This window comes from Agelaius phoeniceus, chromosome 5, assembly GCF_051311805.1.
Source record: "Agelaius phoeniceus isolate bAgePho1 chromosome 5, bAgePho1.hap1, whole genome shotgun sequence".
Taxonomy (NCBI): domain Eukaryota; kingdom Metazoa; phylum Chordata; class Aves; order Passeriformes; family Icteridae; genus Agelaius; species Agelaius phoeniceus.
The window spans coordinates 70,872,588-70,889,742 of record NC_135269.1 but is presented as its reverse complement, the minus strand read 5'-3'; the positions used below and the strand labels follow the sequence as shown (position 1 = coordinate 70,889,742).

At 47.9% G+C, this 17,155-nt stretch overlaps 1 protein-coding gene across 1 annotated transcript in view; it reads left to right on the top strand.

Moving 5' to 3' along the window:
• Positions 1-17,155, top strand: part of PLXNA4 (plexin A4) — a 510,265-nt gene that overhangs the window by 461,492 nt on the left and 31,618 nt on the right. The window contains exons 23-25 of the mRNA XM_077179282.1: positions 864-930; positions 3,534-3,680; positions 8,942-9,101. Coding sequence (XP_077035397.1) covers positions 864-930; positions 3,534-3,680; positions 8,942-9,101 — 374 coding nt within the window. The remainder of the gene's footprint in view (positions 1-863; positions 931-3,533; positions 3,681-8,941; positions 9,102-17,155) is intronic.

Here is a 17,155-nt window from a genome sequence, read left to right as displayed (position 1 = left end):
TTTGGAGAAGCTGGATTCAGCTTGGTGCTTCCCTTCCCTCCCCCATGAGTCTGTGAAAGGGAATCTTTTGAAGTTTTGGAGGAGTTTGACAGAAGAAAGGAGATGAACACTGTGTCCAGTGTTCATCCTGCATGACATTTGTGGCCCCAGAGAGATTTTCTGGGCAGTGAACAGCAGCAGCAACAAGGAAGAACCTCTGCATGGCTTATGTGAGACCCGCTTTAATGCTTCTAGGCAGGGACTCTTCTTTTTTTCTTGGTTTCCCCAGATTTCTCTTGTTTTTTCTCCAATGCATGTGCTGAAGCCAGCACAAGTTTCTGCAGGAGAAGCTCACCCTGAAGCCTGGAGATGGATTTTTGTTTGATTGAGGACAGAGCACCCAAGGGCAGAAGGATGAGCTCTGTGTATGTGCCACAGTGACACATTGAGGAGTGTAATCACTCCCAAATGCCAGGGAGATAGGCAGTGCCAGATAACTGCTCCCCAGAGACTGAGATCTGTCTCTCCTGAGTATTTATCCAGCCTCCTTGACATATGGCCTCGCTCCGAGCTCCTCAGATTTGATGGATTTATCCGCCCTGAGCTCTTTGGAGAAGATTCCCTCAAATGTCATCAACTCCTCCTCCTTGATGGAGACACTGGAAAACAGACACGCACAGGGACTTGTAGTCACAGGAGAATCAACAGGGCAGCAAGGGTTTTCCTGCAGGTTTCCTAGATCCAAAACTAAAACAGGGATCCTAGGATGTGCTAAATCCTGATGGTGCCAGACTTCCCACTGGGCTGGAAGATGGACAAAGGCAATATTTTGATAGGACCAGCGTGACAAACTCATTCCCAATTCTCTTTTTTCTCCACTTTAGGACAGAGTCTGTGGCTGAGAAAATGCTCACCAACTGGTTCACCTTCCTCCTCTACAAGTTCCTCAAGGTAAGAGGAGGAGCATGCCTGGAAAAACAGCTGCTGTCAAGCATTTCTTCTTGGTGAGGATCAGTTGGGGTGAAAACTTCCCAGATAACAAGTTAAAGGCTTTTTTTTTTTTTTATTTTGCCTCTGGAAGGAGGTCACTGCCTAATAGGAGATGGGCTATTTTCTGACCCAGGGAGAACAAAGAGGGACACACTGTTAGAGAGGCAACTTGTTGGTCCCTCTCTTGTACAGAGGTGGGATTTAAGGGTCAGTGTGGAAATGGGAAGGATTTCAGAGCCTGCCTGAGACCTGTGTGGAAAACGCTGTCCTTTTAACAGCAGACTGAGGTCTCCATCATGTGGTGACCCATATTTCCAGTGCACAGGGGATGGAGATCTCCTTCCACCCCAGCTCAGAGGCAGCACTGAGACACAGCCCCACAAGGAGTGGAGGGGCACCCATCAGCAAAGCTGTGAGAAAGAACTTGAGTGCAAGGATTTGAGGCACCCCCTGAGCTCTCTCATTCCTCCTGGAAGGTCTCCTTGGGCTTTGTGTGGTTGAAAAAAGTCTTTCAGTCTTTGAGCCCTGCCTCTGACTGTGGAGGGATCCAATTTCCCCTGCAGGACCCACACTGAGCCTCAAGAATCACAATTGCCAAGCTCAGAGCCAGCCTTTCTGGAAGGAGCTGAGCTCTGCACCGCTATCCCCACTCCCACTGCAGCTGCTAAATATCCTCCCACCTCACATCCTCATTTGGACAGGATAACCACCTCTGCCAGGCAATTTGAGGCTGTACAAATAAACCCCAACCCCCCTGAGCCTTCCCCAGACACAACCAGTTCAAGGACGAGCACATGGGAAAGTTTTGAAGGTCCCTGGAAGGTAATTTCAGTGACTCCAGTATCAGATCCCTGCTTTCAGCTGAAAGGAAAGGATATAAGGAGGTGACTCTCTAAAGAGCTGCTTTTATAATAGGCTTTTTTCACCCCACTCAGCTACTTGTCTTCTTGCCTTAGCCTGAACAGAGGCCTGATAAGGGCAGGAGACAGGCACACAGAAGCAATATGCTGCTGGCAGATAAGCTAATTAAGTGGGAGACAGGTGTAGGGACTGAAAAAGGGGCCACTTTGCCTCGATTATTAACTTGTTTTTGCTGGGATTTACACTAGAGGAAAATGACCTGGCTGGTTGAGCTGGGACACGAGAGGAGAGGGCGAGGAGGGCAGGAAGGAGGGAGGGAGGAAGGGGAAGGGAGGCAGGAGCAGAAAGCTCCTCGGGGTGCAGCAAGGGAGGAAAAGTGTGGGAAGAGTGAGTGGAAATGATGAGGAGGAGAAATTAGGGACAGATGAGCTGGGCTGTGCCTGCCTGGGGGTGCTTTTTGCTATCCTGTGCTGGGCCCCACACTTCTGTCACCTCCACATGGGTCCAGGGGCACATCTGGGCCTGAGAATTGCTGTTTGCCTGCAAATTCCTGTTTGCCTGCAGCATGAGAGTGCTTGGGGAGTCTGTGGACTCTGCCCAGACACCCAGGACGTGGCACCAGCCATCCATCTCCCTTTAAAACCTGCTTCCAGGCCATTTGGGACCCATCCACTACCTGCTCCACCAGTGCAAAGCCCTGGCCTGGTGGCAATCACCTGAACAGGCCCAGCATTGCCAGGGAACACTGACACCATGACACTCAAAGAGTCACAGAATAAGCTGAGCTGGAAGGGACCCACAGAGACCATCAAGTCCAACTCCTGGTGCTGCACAGGACCATCCCCAAGGGTCCCACCATGTGCCCAAGAGCTTTGCACCATCAAGTTCAGTTCCTGGGGCTGCACAGGACCATCCCCAAAGGTCCCACCATGTGCCCAAGAGCTTTGCACCATCAAGTTCAGCTCCTGGTGCTGCACAGGACCATCCCCAAAGGTCCCACCATGTGCCCAAGAGCTTTGTACCATCAAATCCAGCTCCTGGTTCTACACAGGACCATCCCCAAGGGTCCCAAGGCTCGGAGATAACTTCTCCATGTGCTCCCACTCCCATTCCCTTCCACATTGACCCCACATCCTGACAGGACACAGACTTCTTAATGACAGAACAGTGCTGGTGTCCTCTCAGTGCCCAAATAGTCCCATCCTTGAGTGACCCTGAAGCCCAAATGAAGCTGGTGGGTGATGGAGCAGCAACACTGCATTTGGGAAATCCACATCACAAAACTTCCCTCGTTTGCCCAAGAGCTTTGCACCATCAAATCCAGCTCCTGGGGCTGCACAGGACAATCCCCACAGGTCCCACCATGTGCCCAAGAGCTTTGTACCATCAAATCCAACTCCTGGGGCTGCACAGGACCATCCCAAGGGTCCTACCATGTGCCCAAGAGCTTTGTACCATCAACTTCAGCTCCTGGGGCTGCACAGGGCCATCCCTAAGGGTCCCACCATGTGCCCAAGGGCTGGTTGCACTCTGTGGAAGCTGGGGGTCACCTCTGATCCTGTGCTGTTGGAATGGACTGGTTCCCATTGATATCCACCATGAGCCATTTGGGTTGGTGAACCGAGGCACTCACTGGGATGCCCAGGCTGGACTCTCAATTCCAGCCTGCAGTTTCACCTGGTGGTTACCTCTCATCCCTGCAGGAGTGTGCTGGAGAGCCTCTCTTCTCCCTTTTCTGTGCCATCAAGCAGCAGATGGAGAAGGGCCCCATCGACTCCATCACGGGGGAGGCGCGGTACTCGCTGAGCGAGGACAAGCTCATCCGGCAGCAGATCGACTACAAGACCCTGGTGAGTGCTCTGGGCACACCTTCCCCTGGGCTGATCCACAACCTTCTAATGCCTAAAGGGCATTTAGACAGCAGAAACCAGTGGTTGAACCTCTGGGGTGATTTATTCTTGTGTTTTAGTAGGGTAATTCTGCCTAAGGGTGGGCACGAAAATTTAAAAATTATGAGGATTTCAGCATCAAGGAATAGTCAGAGGTGCACAGTGCAGGTCAGCTCTAGAGCTGGTGCAGCCCTCCCTCCTGAGAAAGCACAAGTCAAAGAAAAAGGAACTTGATTTAAAGATTTCAAGGGAAAGAAAACCAATCCCTGTCACTGAGCCATTTCTCCCAAAATGGAATTGTCTGCATAGGGTAAGATACACATTGCATATGTGCAGCTTTAGCTTCTGCTCTGAGATTACACCCTCTTCCCACTTGATTAAAGAGCATCAATTAAAGAGCATTAGATATCTCTTCTTAGGGTGTTTGTGGGCCTTCATTCTTCCCTGGATGCATTAAATCCACTCTAAGTCTCTGCTGGATGAAGAACACTTTCTAAGCCTTCAATGATCCTTGTAATTTTTCTATTTCCCATCTTTATTCTCAGCAAATCCCAAGTTTAAGGACAGTCAGAAGATGCTCTAAACTGATCAGATTATTTTATTTGCACTTTCAAATGAGGGAAATTCATCTCACTTAGCTCCAGATACCTCTGAGGGCTGTGTCCAGTCACAGAATCATGAGGTGGTTTGGGAGGGGACCCTAAAAGATCATTTAGTGCCAAGTCTTAGACCTTAACCTTAGACCTGTCTTAGACTTTAGCCCAGGCAGGCTGATGCTAGAAATGCCCTTCCATGTTCTTCAACTCCAGTCTAGAGCTGAGCTTTGATTGAATCCAAGTCTGATGAGGGGGTGGACTTAATTCTTAAATAAGGCCACGGTTGTATTCTGCATATTAAAAACGTGACTTTCCTACTGAATTGGCAAGAGTGCTGCTTCTCTGCTGTTATGTGTGGCTGTCTAAAATTTCAGAAGACTGATCACACATGGAGAAAATGAGCAGAAAAGAGGAAAAAATGCAGCCACAGAGCGATCACTTTCACCAAAGGAAATCCCCCCCGATCCTTTTAGGCTTGATCTGAAGCAGCCAGCAAAGGGTAGTAATTATACATCAGGCTGAACAAAGCTCTCCTCTGCTGGCTTTGTGCTGTTTGATGATAATCAGCTCTCCCTCTTACATCTCAAGAGCAGACAAATATACCCCGATAGGAATCTCAGCAGATTTACAGAGATCAGCTCTGGTGAAGGAGATTAGGAAGGAGCAGAATATGAATAGGATTGTTCTTCGTTTCTGTTTCTCTTTATTTCTGTTTTATTTTGTCCTTCTTCTACCTTCCTTGAGCTGCCTGACATCTTTTATTAAAAATATAGAGTAATGAAATAAAGCCAGAACTGATTCAGTGGTTGCAATATGGGAATTCCAACAGAAAAATGGAGAGAGAATATTTACAGAGGCCTGGAGTGACAAGACAAGAGGGAATGACTTCAAACTGAAAGAAAATAGGTTTAGATTGGAAATTAGAAAAAAAAAATTCTACCCTGTGAGGGTGTTGAGGCCCTGGCACAGGGAGCCCAGAGAAGCTGTGGCTGCCCCTGGATCCCTGGAAGTGCCCCAGGCCAGGTTGGATGGGGCTTGGAGCAGCCTGGGATGGTGGAAGGTGTCCCTGCCCATGGCAGGGGTATAGAATTAGATCACCTTTCAGGCCCTTCCAACCCAAACCATTCTACAATTCTATAATTCTCAGAATGCTTTCCTATGCTTGGCTTTTTTGGGGTCTTTCTCCTTTTTCTCCACCAAGCCTCACTGTATGAAAACCCCATGGAACATTCCAGCCTAATACAGAGGTGAGAGAAGGATTTCTGTCCCTGAGACTGGAACTGCAGAGATATCCTGGTCTCAGGAAAAACCACACAAACTCAGAACCATGGGAGTAATCACAAGCTGTGCCTTTATTATTTAAATGCCACTAATGTGTAGTGGAAATCAGGGCTTAGCTGAGCCAAGCTTTGCATGTATACAGACACTCAGAGATAGATCATGGCTGGAAGAGCTGGCAGATAAAAAAAATGCCCAAGGATGGAGTAAAAGGTCAATAAACACAAATCCAGAGAAATGAGATGTCCCAAGGCCACACAGAGTCAGTAGGAGAGCAGGGCTCGGAGATAACTTCTCCATGTACTCCCATTCCCATCCATGCTGACCCCACACCCTGATGGGACACAGAGTGACAGAACAGTGCTGGTGTCCTCTCAGTGCCCAAAATAGTCACATCCTTGAGTGACCCTGAAGCCCAAATGAAGCTGGTGGGTGATGGAGCAGCAGCAGCCCTGCATTTGGGAGATCCATATCACAAAACCTCCCTCAGAGTGACCAATCCTGTAGGAGCACAAGCCATCATGGGGTCTCTTCCCCACCAGCTGACATCAGAGATTGTGTTGAAGGCTCTGAGAAGCACTGCCGGAGCAGTGGGATTTGTTTTTGGCTTGAGTATGGAGAAAGGTTTCATACTCCACATGAGAACAGCTGGAAAACTCCACTGGAAAGATGGGGAATATGTGCCAAAGCCACTGTGCTCTGGGAGTGGGGTTGGCTTCCTTTACTGGGGTTTGAATTCCCTAAAATGTTGGAGGGACACCCTTGACAGTCATTGTAAGGAACACAGAGGTGTTTTGGGGTTTTCAGGGGTCACCAACTGCCCCATCTGTGCTTGGAGCACACGAACAGCCCTTGGGAGAATTGCCTGCCCTGCTCCTTCTTCCAGCTGAGCTGGAAAAGAGGGAAGCAAGGATTACTGCAGCCAGGGTGGGACTGAGTGTGGCTCACTCAGGCAGAGTTTTCCTGGCACCTTCTAAAGTTGATGCATCCCTGTGAAATTCCAGGATAACCCAGATCAAGTACCCATTGTCACCTTCCAGCTGGGTGCTGGTGTGGGGACACTGCTCAGCACCTGCAGGAGATGTTGGGGTCTTCTGCCCCAGCTGCTGGCCTGGCAGGGCAGCTCAGATCATTTTAAAGAACACCAAGTGCCTTCTGTGGGGAGCTGACCCAAAATCCAGCTGTTTTTATCAGAGATTATAGCACCACAGAACTTCCCCTGACTGGCACCAGCTGATTTTAGCTGAGCTCAGACCACTGAGAGAGAAACCTGGAGAGTAACTTGGTCCCCAGAGCCAGGTGTGACCCCAAGGAGCTGTCCCAGGCTGCCATCACTGCTCCATTTCCCTGTGATAGAATAATTTTATCTGGAAAACATCTTTAAGATCATTAAGATCCTAAACTAAACACCAGTGCAGGCTCTCAGCAATCAGGTGGGATTTTCTGGATGCACCCAAGAAGTTTGCAGAGGAAGAGGTTCCTGTGGGCTGGGAATGGGCATAACCCAGGAGAGAGCTGCAGACCAACTAATGGCCTTCAACACTGGATTCATTTCAACAGTTTTGTGTACAATTCTGTGATCCTTTGAGATGAAAGATGCCCCAGAACTGTAAATCTCTGCTGTTATTATGATCTGAATTGATGATGCTTTTTCAATACTTCTGGAAGTGACATACAAATAATAACATTATGATCTAATCAATATCTCCTATTTACATCTCCCCTTTCATCCAGCAAGATCACAGAGCTCTTTGTAAGCAGTATCTTCACAAGTCCCTCTTGGCTGAGCACAACATCACCAAAGGGAGCCTGGTGAGGCAGTGTGTAATTAGGCTGATAGGATTTCACCCCATTTTTGAGTTCCCACTGTATTTTTGGAGGTGAGGATGGAAAGTGATGGACAGTCCAGCACCTCTTGCATGCTACAGAAGGGAATTTAAGTCAAGGTAAAATTTGTCTGAGGCACCAAAACCAACATATCTGCGCTTGTAAAAGTGCCACAGGAACATTTTAATGACCATGTACAGCCTGGAGCATCACTGAACACCCATTTCAAGTGCAAAGGTGTGCTAAGTTTATAAAACTTTACAGACTTCACACCTGTGCCACCAGAAATGAGCAGAATGGTCAAGAGAGACACAGGCAAGGCTTAGCAGGGAGATTGCTGTTAAATACTCTGTATTTAAGGTATCCCCCCTCACCACATGCTTTGCATTTATTCTTGGACAGAGCGGAGAAAATCAAATTTTCCTTCTGAGAAAAGAGAGGCCTCTCCACTTGGGTTGATTTTCTTCTTCTGTATGTGAAAGCAAAGGTTGCTGATGTTGGTTTGTGTTTCATTTCTTAAGGAGCCCTGCATTTCAGATTAATAACATTCTTCTGAGGAGGGTCTGCTCAGCTCCATGGCTGTGCAGATGGACAAACATAAAGATTTTCACTGGGATTATCAAAACCAGGTGGCAGTGCAAGGAGGCCACTCCTGAATTATGTCACCTTGACATCTCAATGAACATTTTTTACTGAAAGCACTCAGCTGGTGTTCATGGATTTTCTGCTGTTAAGAAAGAAATTCTTCCCTGTGAGGGTGATGAGGGTTAGAGGTGCCCAGAGAAGCTGTGGCTGCCCCTGGATCCCTGGCAGTGCCCAAGGCCAGGCTGGAGGGGGCTTGGAGCAGCCTGGGACAGTGGAAGGTGTCCCTGTCCATGGCAGGGAGTGGAATGAGATGATCATTGAGACCCCTTCCGACCCAAACCCTTCTGTGACTCCATGATTAAATAGAATGAAGACCCTCCCAGGTGAAACCACACCTCTGTGCCTGTGTGAGGGAGGGAATACCCTTGGTACCCATTTTTATGGCAGTCATATTTTCTGGAAAAACCCCTTTGCCCAGGATTTTCTTCTGGGAAGCCTCAGAGAAAAAGGAAAACAATATTATCTGATTTGCTTCTCCTGTGTTGTGCTGCTTTGGAATGTGGTTGGAGATTGTTTATCCAACAGGTGATTGTTTCATTAGTTTCATGTGAATTGTTTTAATTAATGGCCAATCAGGGTCAAGCTGTGTCAAGGCTCTGGAAAGAGTCACGAGTTTTTCTTTAGTATCTTTTTAGCCTTCTATCTGTATCCTTTAGTATAGTTTAGTATTCTTTAATATATTCTAGTATCATAAAATAATAAATTAGCCTTCTGAGAACATGGAGTCAGATTCATAATTTCCTTCCTGCCACAGGGCACCCCATAAATACAACAGTTTTTTGCACCCTAGACCCCTCCTGTAGGATGCAGACACCACGAGGGGGGGCAGCCAGAGGGTTTCAGTGCCCTGTGCAAGGTGTGGTGCCTCTCCCTCAGGTGCTGAGCTGCGTGAACCCCGACAACGTGAACAGCCCCGAGATCCCGGTGAAGATCCTCAACTGCGACACCATCACCCAGGTCAAGGAGAAGATCCTGGATGCCATCTTCAAGAACGTGCCCTGCTCCCACCGGCCCAAAGCTGCTGACATGGACCTGGGTAGGAGATTGCTGCTGGCCAGGGGGGGGACAGGGGAGCTGGGAGATGGACAAACTCCATCCAGAGACTTTGCTCTGGACAAAGAGCAAAGAGGTGTTTTGGGGTTTTCAAGGGTCACCAACTGCCCCATCTGTGCTTGGAGCACAAGAATTTTGTCTTATATATCAAGAGTTCTATTATCATTGTAGTGCAAGGATTCCATATCACCAGAGTTTCATACCACCTCAGTGTTTCTCATAGGCAGTTCCTCTAAGCACTGACTCTTCCTGGTCCTTGCAGCAACCATCTGACTCCTGATCCCACCAATCCACTCTTTTATAACACTGTTCTCATTGGCTACAGGTGTGGCCTGTTAACATCAGGCCTGCTCCTAATTTCTAATTTGGTTCCGCTGCAACTCGTTGGGGGATAAGATTACATTCTATACCACCTCCATTTACCCATACTGTATCCCCCTACACAAGAACAGCCCTTTGAAGAATTTGCCTTCCCTGCTCCTTCTTCCAGCTGAGCTGGAAAAGAGGGAAGCAAGGATTACTGCAGCCAGGGTGGGATTGAGTGTGGCTCACTCAGGCAGAGTTTTCCTGGCACCTTCTAAAGTTGATGCATCCCTGTGAAATTCCAGGATAACCCAGATCAAGTACCCACTGTCACCTTCCAGCTGGGTGCTGGTGTGGGGACACTGCTCAGCACCTGCAGGAGATGTTGGGGTCTTCTGCCCCAGCTGCTGGCCTGGCAGGGAAGCTCAGATCATTTTAAAGAACACCAAGTGCCTCTCTCCACACCCCCTGCAAGGCAGAGAAATCACAGTGAGAGGGCAGAGGGGATATTTTGGTGACGTTTATGCTCCTTGCTTAGGAAATCTTTGGCCTTAAAAAGACCAACACCATGCTTTTCTGCCCAGAGAATTCATCCTTGGCAAAGGTCTGGAAAAAGCATGAGTGGCGCTGTTCTTGTTCTCTTGCCAAAGATCCCTGGGAAAAAGATACCTGGAGAGAGAATACTGGGAGTAATCTGAATTTGGTGTCCACAGGAAGGTGTTGTACCACACCTGGAGAATATGGAAAAAATGTAGAAAAATCTGGAGGATATGAAAAATTGTAGAAAAATCTGCTCAGGCCATTGCTGAGATGTCTGGTGGAGAGCTGGGGACTCCATTGTGGCTGAATCTGCCAGAATTTGCTCTCAGTGACCTTCAGTGAAAGTGACTGGGCTGTAAAATGATGAAGTCTATAAAACCAGCTGAGCTGTAGAGGAACCAAAAGGAGAAGGAATGGACCAAGGCCAAGAAACGATTCGCAGCAATAATGAAGGCAGCAATGAGAGGTCAGGGATTGAAGTTAAGTGTCTGAGTGTGCGTATGTGTAGGGGAGGGAGGAGTTCCTGACAGAAATTGCCCATCAAAGGCAGTTAGAATAACGAAAGAAGCTGCCAAAACCAGCAGCAGTAAAGAGCAGATCACGTACATCATCCAGAAAAGGACCCACGATGGCTCTGGAGTGCTGAGAGGTGGGGAGAGCCTGGGGGAAGGCAGGGCAGGGTGCCAGGGCACAGCACACCACAGGAATGGGGCTCACAGCCACATCTCCTGGCCCATCTGGTGGTCACAGAGAGCAATTCCTGCAGATCTCAGGCTGGGTGTGGCTGGGGATTGTTTGTTCTGCTGTGACGATGAAGGATGTGTCCATAATGAGATGCAGGAATTTTACCTGCACACTGTAAATACAGGGATTAACTGGATTCCACTTTAGTTCTGGGAACCAGAAGTGTGTGTGTGTGTGTGTGTGTGTGTGTGCAGGTTTCCAGCTGGAGGCTGACAATTCTGCATCCAGAATTGCTGCTGGTTTAGGAAATAGTGACCTCTTCAAGACCAGACTGCACAGGGCTTGAAGTAACCTGGTCTGGTGGAAGCTGTCCACAGAAAGGGGTTGGAACTTTCAGATCCCTTCCCACCCAGCCCAATCTGTGATTTTATCACATCCTGAGTGGTGCTGAGGAGCAGAAAGTTCTGGAAAGTTGGCATGAGCATGTGCACCCCCTCAGAGAACAGGCTTGCCCACAGTGACAGCAGACTTGCTATTGGGCAGCTCTGGGAAACAATTAAATTAGTTTATATTTTAATTGTTAAAATATAAACTAATTTATATATACCTCTCGATGAGGCAGCTCGGGGGGGGGAAACAATTAAAATATAAACTAAAAACCCCTTATCCAGTAGAAGATAGCAGCAATGCAGATAACAAGGTGGGAGGAGCATGGGTGAAACAGGAACAAGAGTGTGGCATTCACATTCTCTAAAAAAATCCCTTCACATAGGATTTTTCTCCTGGGAAGCTGAGAAGCCTCAGAGAAAAGGAAAACAATTCTTATCTCATTTGCTTCTCCTGTGTTGTGCTCACATGTGGAATGTGGTTGGAGATTGTTTACCCACAGGTGATTGTTTCATTGGATTCTGCTGGGAGTTGTTTTCACTCTTTGGCCAATCAGGGCCAAGCTGTGTTGGGGCTCTGGAGAGAGTCAGGAGTTTTCATTATTATCTTTTTAGCATAGTGTAAGTATCCTTTCTGTATTCTTTAGTACAGTTTAGTATAGTATTCCATAATATAATATAATATAATAACCTTCTAAGAACATGGAGTCAGATTCATCATTCCTTCCTTCATCTGGGGGGAGCACAAATACAAGAGGGTCCACACACCCAGCCACAGCTCCATCCCAGCTTTTCCTCAAGGAAATGATGCTCCTTGGCACCTGGCATCCTTCAGAGATGCTGAAGGCAGCAAGGGGAGTGCAGAAAGCCCTGCAGGCCCTCAGGAGCCATCCCAGAGCTCTCAGGATCAGCCTGCACTGAGCTCAGGGCGGCAGAGGGGCTGGAGCAGAGCAGGGCAGAGCAGATGGCTGCAATCTGGCCTTGGAACCCGTGGCTTTCAAACAGCAGCATCATTTCCTGCTCCCATCACCATTTTCTGGGCTTTCTGTCCACGCTCAGGCCAGATTGCTCACATGGCAGAAAGCAAACAAGCTAATGAGTTGTTTTGAGCTGTTAAATGCAGGGTAGCTGCAGGCAGAGGGACTTGTGTGTGTGGCAAATGTCACAACGTTTGGCAGTTGCCCAGGCAACTCCTGGAGGGGGTTGTCAGCTGAAAGCCTTGATTTTTGGACACCCTGAGGTTAGGTTTTAGTCCAAACCCCCAAATTGGAGCCCTCTGAGTAATGACTTCTTTCCACGGTGATGATTTTTGTTATTATCATTTTTAAAAGATCTCTCCCACACATGAAACACCCCATCTTTGGGAAAGCAGCAAGGTGTGAGGGTCACAAAACAGGAATGTGGCTTCATGCCGAGGTGTTTGCTCTTCCCTGGGCTCTGGATGCTTTTTGGAAGGTGGTGCTGAGGTCAGAGGTGGAGGGAGGGAGGGAGCTGTTGGCTTGGCTTGCTCTCAGTGATGCTGTCCCAGGTTCATTGTGGACCATGCCAGGTGAGATTTCACTGCCTCACCAGCCCTGCAGTGCTGGGATGTGGGCTCATTTAAACTGGAAGGATTTAGACTGGGTCTAACTGCAGTATGTGTAGGGTAAGACAGAGAGTTTGCATTCATCTCTCCTGAAGACAGGCTGGGAGAGCTGGAGGAGACCCCAGAGAGACTTCAGAGCAACTTCCAGTGCCTAAAGGGGCTTCAAGAGAGCTGGAGAGGGACTCTGGGCAAGGGCCTGGAGTGACAGGACAAGGGAAAATGGTTTAATACTAAAAGAAGGGGAGTTTTAGATTAGATTTTAAGACAGAAATTCTTCCCTCTGAGGGTGCTGGGGCCCTGGCACAGATTACCCAGAGCAGCTGTGGCTGCCCCTGGATCCCTGGAATGTCCAAGGCCAGGCTGGATGGGGCTTGGAGCACCCTGGGACAGTGGAAGGTGTCCCTGCCATGGCAGGGGTGGCACTGGGTGATCTTTAAGGTCCCTTCCAACCCAAACCAATCTGTGATTCTATGATTCACTCCATACAGGATGAAATATTTCTCTGTCATTTTTCAGCTCCATGTTCTGAGATAAACTTTTGTTCCCATCCCTTTCTCCACCCCAGAAACAGAGCTGAGTTTCACCTCTCTTCCTAGGCCTGGATCAGAGGGAGATGTAACATTTCCTGTGGGATTTGAGGTGCAGGGTGACATCTCCCCATCTTCCCTCTCCCCACAGAGTCACCCCCTTAGCCAGGCACTGCTGCATTCACCTCATTGCCAAAGGGGCCCTGGAATTTCCTTTTTCCCAGTCAAGCTGAACAGAAAGGTTGTTCCTTAAAAAAAAAAAAAAAAAAAAAAAAAGAGAGAAAAAAAGGAGCAAAGAAGTAATTCCTGCGTGCAATAAAAAGATACACTATCTGCTGAATGAAATATAAAGGCTTCACAGCAGCTGTCTCCTGAGTTTGCATTTACCACTGCTCCTGATTGGAAGGCTTGATAAAGTTAATGGGATTTTTACCTCCCTCCCCCTCTCCTCCCTCTCCCTGGAAGGTGGGAGTGTAACAAATTGGATTGGAGTGTGTCTGTCCTTTGTGCTGGATCCCAGCAGAGAGGGGACAGGGTGCTGCCAGCAGGACAGAGCTGGCAGGGCTCACTTAATGCTGTGAGCATGGATGGCAGGGTCACCTTCTCCCTTCCCATTTCCTTGCAGGTCTGTTTGTGGCCCCCTGAGCTTGTGGAGAAGGGGAGCAGTGAGGCCAGGAAGAGTTGGGGACAGCTGGGGATCCTTTCCCTGTCATTGCTCAGGTGCTCAGTGAACTATCAGAGGTGAAGTGATTTGTGTTTGGGCAGGGAAATCAGGCTGTAAAACTGAGACTGGAGACTCCAAGCCAGCCCTGGAGGTTTTCCTCCTTGTTTTGTGCAGTCAGGCTGGCCCTGAGTCTTCCTCACACAGCCCTTCCCTGCAGGAAGGCCAGGAAAGGGCTCAGGAATCCCCTGAGTCTGCACAAAAACCTTGAGGAAACATCTCAGGGTGTCCCTGGAGCAGGGGGAAATCTGCTCTGAGCACCTTGCTCAGCCCTGGGATAAAGCCCAGGATAGCTCAGTGAACTATCAGAGGTGAAGTGATTTGTGTTTGGGCAGGGAAATCAGGCTGCAAAACTGAAACTGGAGATTCTAAGCCTGCCCTGAAGCTTTTCCTCCTTGTTTTGTGCAGTCAGGCTGGCCCTGAGTCTTCCTCACACAGCCCTTCCCTGCAGGAAGGCCAAGAAAGGGCTCAGGAATCCCCTGAGTGTGCACAAAAACCTTGAGGAAACATCTCAGGGTGTCCCTGGAGCAGGGGGAAATCTGCTCTGAGCACCTTGCCCAGCCCTGGGATACAAATAAAGCCCAGGATAGGGAAAGCTGTGCTCAAAAACCTGTGCATCCCTCCCAAAACACGAGTGTGTGTCTCTCCGAAGGTGAGCCAGGACAGAAAACATTCAGAAACAGGAATATGCAGAGCCATGAAGGAGGGAGGTCAAAGTGACTCTGTCCTCATGACCCCATGAGGAAAGCACACAAGAAACACTCTGTGACAGCAGAATTGACTTTGGCCATGAGTGGGGCACTTTCTAAGAGCACCATTTCCCATCCCAGCCCAAAGTTCAGCATTTTTTGCTCTTCTAAGCAGTGTCTGGGAGCAGTTGAATGGCAGGGATGTGGCCCAGGTGGGAATGAGCAGAGAGCATCATCCTCAGACCCCACAGGGGTGATGTAGGTGCAGTGGTTTTCAATAGTTTATTCTATTTCTTTACTTTGTATTTGGTGTATGGTAGGGGATATGGTACACTCAATGTTATGTTCTTTAGTTTGGGTGCTGATAAGGTTGGTTTTGAAATGAGTTTTGTTGCTTGATTCAGTTTTTTTAGGGGTTTTATGTTTTTAAAATATTTGTTTTTTAAGACCTAAGATGGTGTTACAGGACATAGCATGAAGTATAGGGTAAGTCTCTAATTATTTAGTGGTGGTTTTAATTATTGTGAGTACACAGTGTTTACCTTGGTGTGTTTGGGGTAGTGTGATGTAGTTAATTTGTTAGGCTTTTCTATATTCATATTTGGAATATTGTCTGCTATTCTGTATGGCTTTTATTTGTTTGGTTTGTTTGATGGTAGTCTCACAGTTATGGATAATCTGAGAAATACTGTTTATGGTTAGGTTTATTCTTTGGTCTTGTGCTTACTTGTAGGTGGTATCTCTACCTCCTTAACGTTCCTGAGCTTCTTTCACCTTTAACATTTGTTTTTCACAAGAGTGTGCACAGTTTTCTAGTAGCTAGAAGCTCTCCATCCCTTCCATCAATGCCTCCCATGCAAAACCACCCCAGCAGGTGAGGATGTGAGGAGCTGCAGGAGCTGAAGGGCAGTTCAGGATCAGTTCTCAGCCAACACAACCTTTGCTCACCCTCAGTGTCTCCAGCCAAAGTAACACCCAGCAATAAACACAGTTGCTGACCTCTCCCTGCTAATTTCAATGAATAATAAAGGCAAGTGCAGCTTTCCCATTGCATTTTAATTATGTGATAAGAAAAGTGCTGAAACCAAAAGAAATTCGCAACGGTCCTTGCATTTTTATATTGGGAAAAACAAACAAGCGCGGCAGGTGAAGTCTCCATATCCAAGAGTTCATTTTAATTAACTCCTCCAAATGAATGGACTTTTTGCTGTGGCTCTGGCTAAGCTGTATTTGGTTGGGTCACTGTGACTGAAATGTGGCAACCAAGAATGGTCCAGGTTGATGAAGGCACAGGAAGAATTCCTCTCTTTTTGGTCATGTTCATGTTTTCCTTGCTTTAGGCAATTCCATGAGTCCTCTGTGGGGAAAGCTGTAGCAATCCTCCTCAGGGCTCCAAGATCTCAGAAGTCTTTTCTAACCTTAATGATTCTGTCATTTTATGGAGTGTTCTTCAGGATTTGAGCAAAAAATGGCACCCTGGGAAGTGGGGGGCTGCTCCAGTGCTGCAGGAATTCATCATTCCAGAGCAGAGGCTGCAGAAGTGGCAGCAGCAAGAGCCCTCCTGCCCACAAGCTGGTGCTGAAGACCCTGGCTTTTCCCCCTAGTTGTGCCCCTGCTACTTTTGCCTAATATCAAAAGAGAAAAACTCTTGCAATGGTGTTAAAATACTAAAATAAAAAGCAGACCTTTATCTGGAAACTTCCAGGGGTCTCAGTGGTCATGGGTACACCCAGTGTTGCCTTTTCTAAGTTTTATAAGTTTAACAAATTATCATAACTAACAAACATTTGCCAGTTGGAAGAGCAGTTGGTCAGACAATTTTTCCCCTGGATTCAGAATTCAGGCAATTTTCCCCCTGGATTCTGCTCCATTGGAGTTGATCCAGGGCTTCTTTGCCCCATTTCTTGTTGTGTCTTCTCAGATTCTGACCAGAAAACAAAATGTTCTTCTTGTAGGTCCTCTCCTTGAAAATAAGACTAAACAGTATTTCAGGAATGTGTTAGAAGCTCAGCTTATTATTTTAAAATCTAAGAGAAAGGGCAGGAAAAATCCTAGGGGATAGGTAACTATGGAATAGCAGTCTACACAGCTACAAACATATGAAAAATATATAAAAAATTTTTGGACATTGCTATGCCTGTACCTAAGGGCTTTCTGCTGCCCATCAATGGATTTGAGATGGAAGAAGGATTTTGGGAGCACCAGTGGGCATGAGATGAGCTCAGCACAGGGGTTCTGTGCCCAACCAGACTCTGCTGTGCCCAGGGGACCCCTGTCTGGGCTGGGTCCTGGTAGAGGCACAGATCTCAGGCACTGCTGAAGGCTCTGTCTGTGCTGTGAAAGGAGACAGCACCAGGATTTCTGTCCCTGGAACAAGTGGCATTTGCTCCTGTCCCATGGGGATGACAAACACAGCAAGGGCAGGCTGGTCTTGGGGACAGCCGTGTTGGAGCACGAGCAGAGCTGTGAGTAAATCAAGAGCTAAGGACTGTGAATAATCAGGGTGTAGAGATGATGAGTGATGTGCCCACACAGGTGTGTCCACGTGGATTCTGGGCACAGAGAGTGCCAGGGCTCTGTCCCTGTGATGCCATTTTTGTCT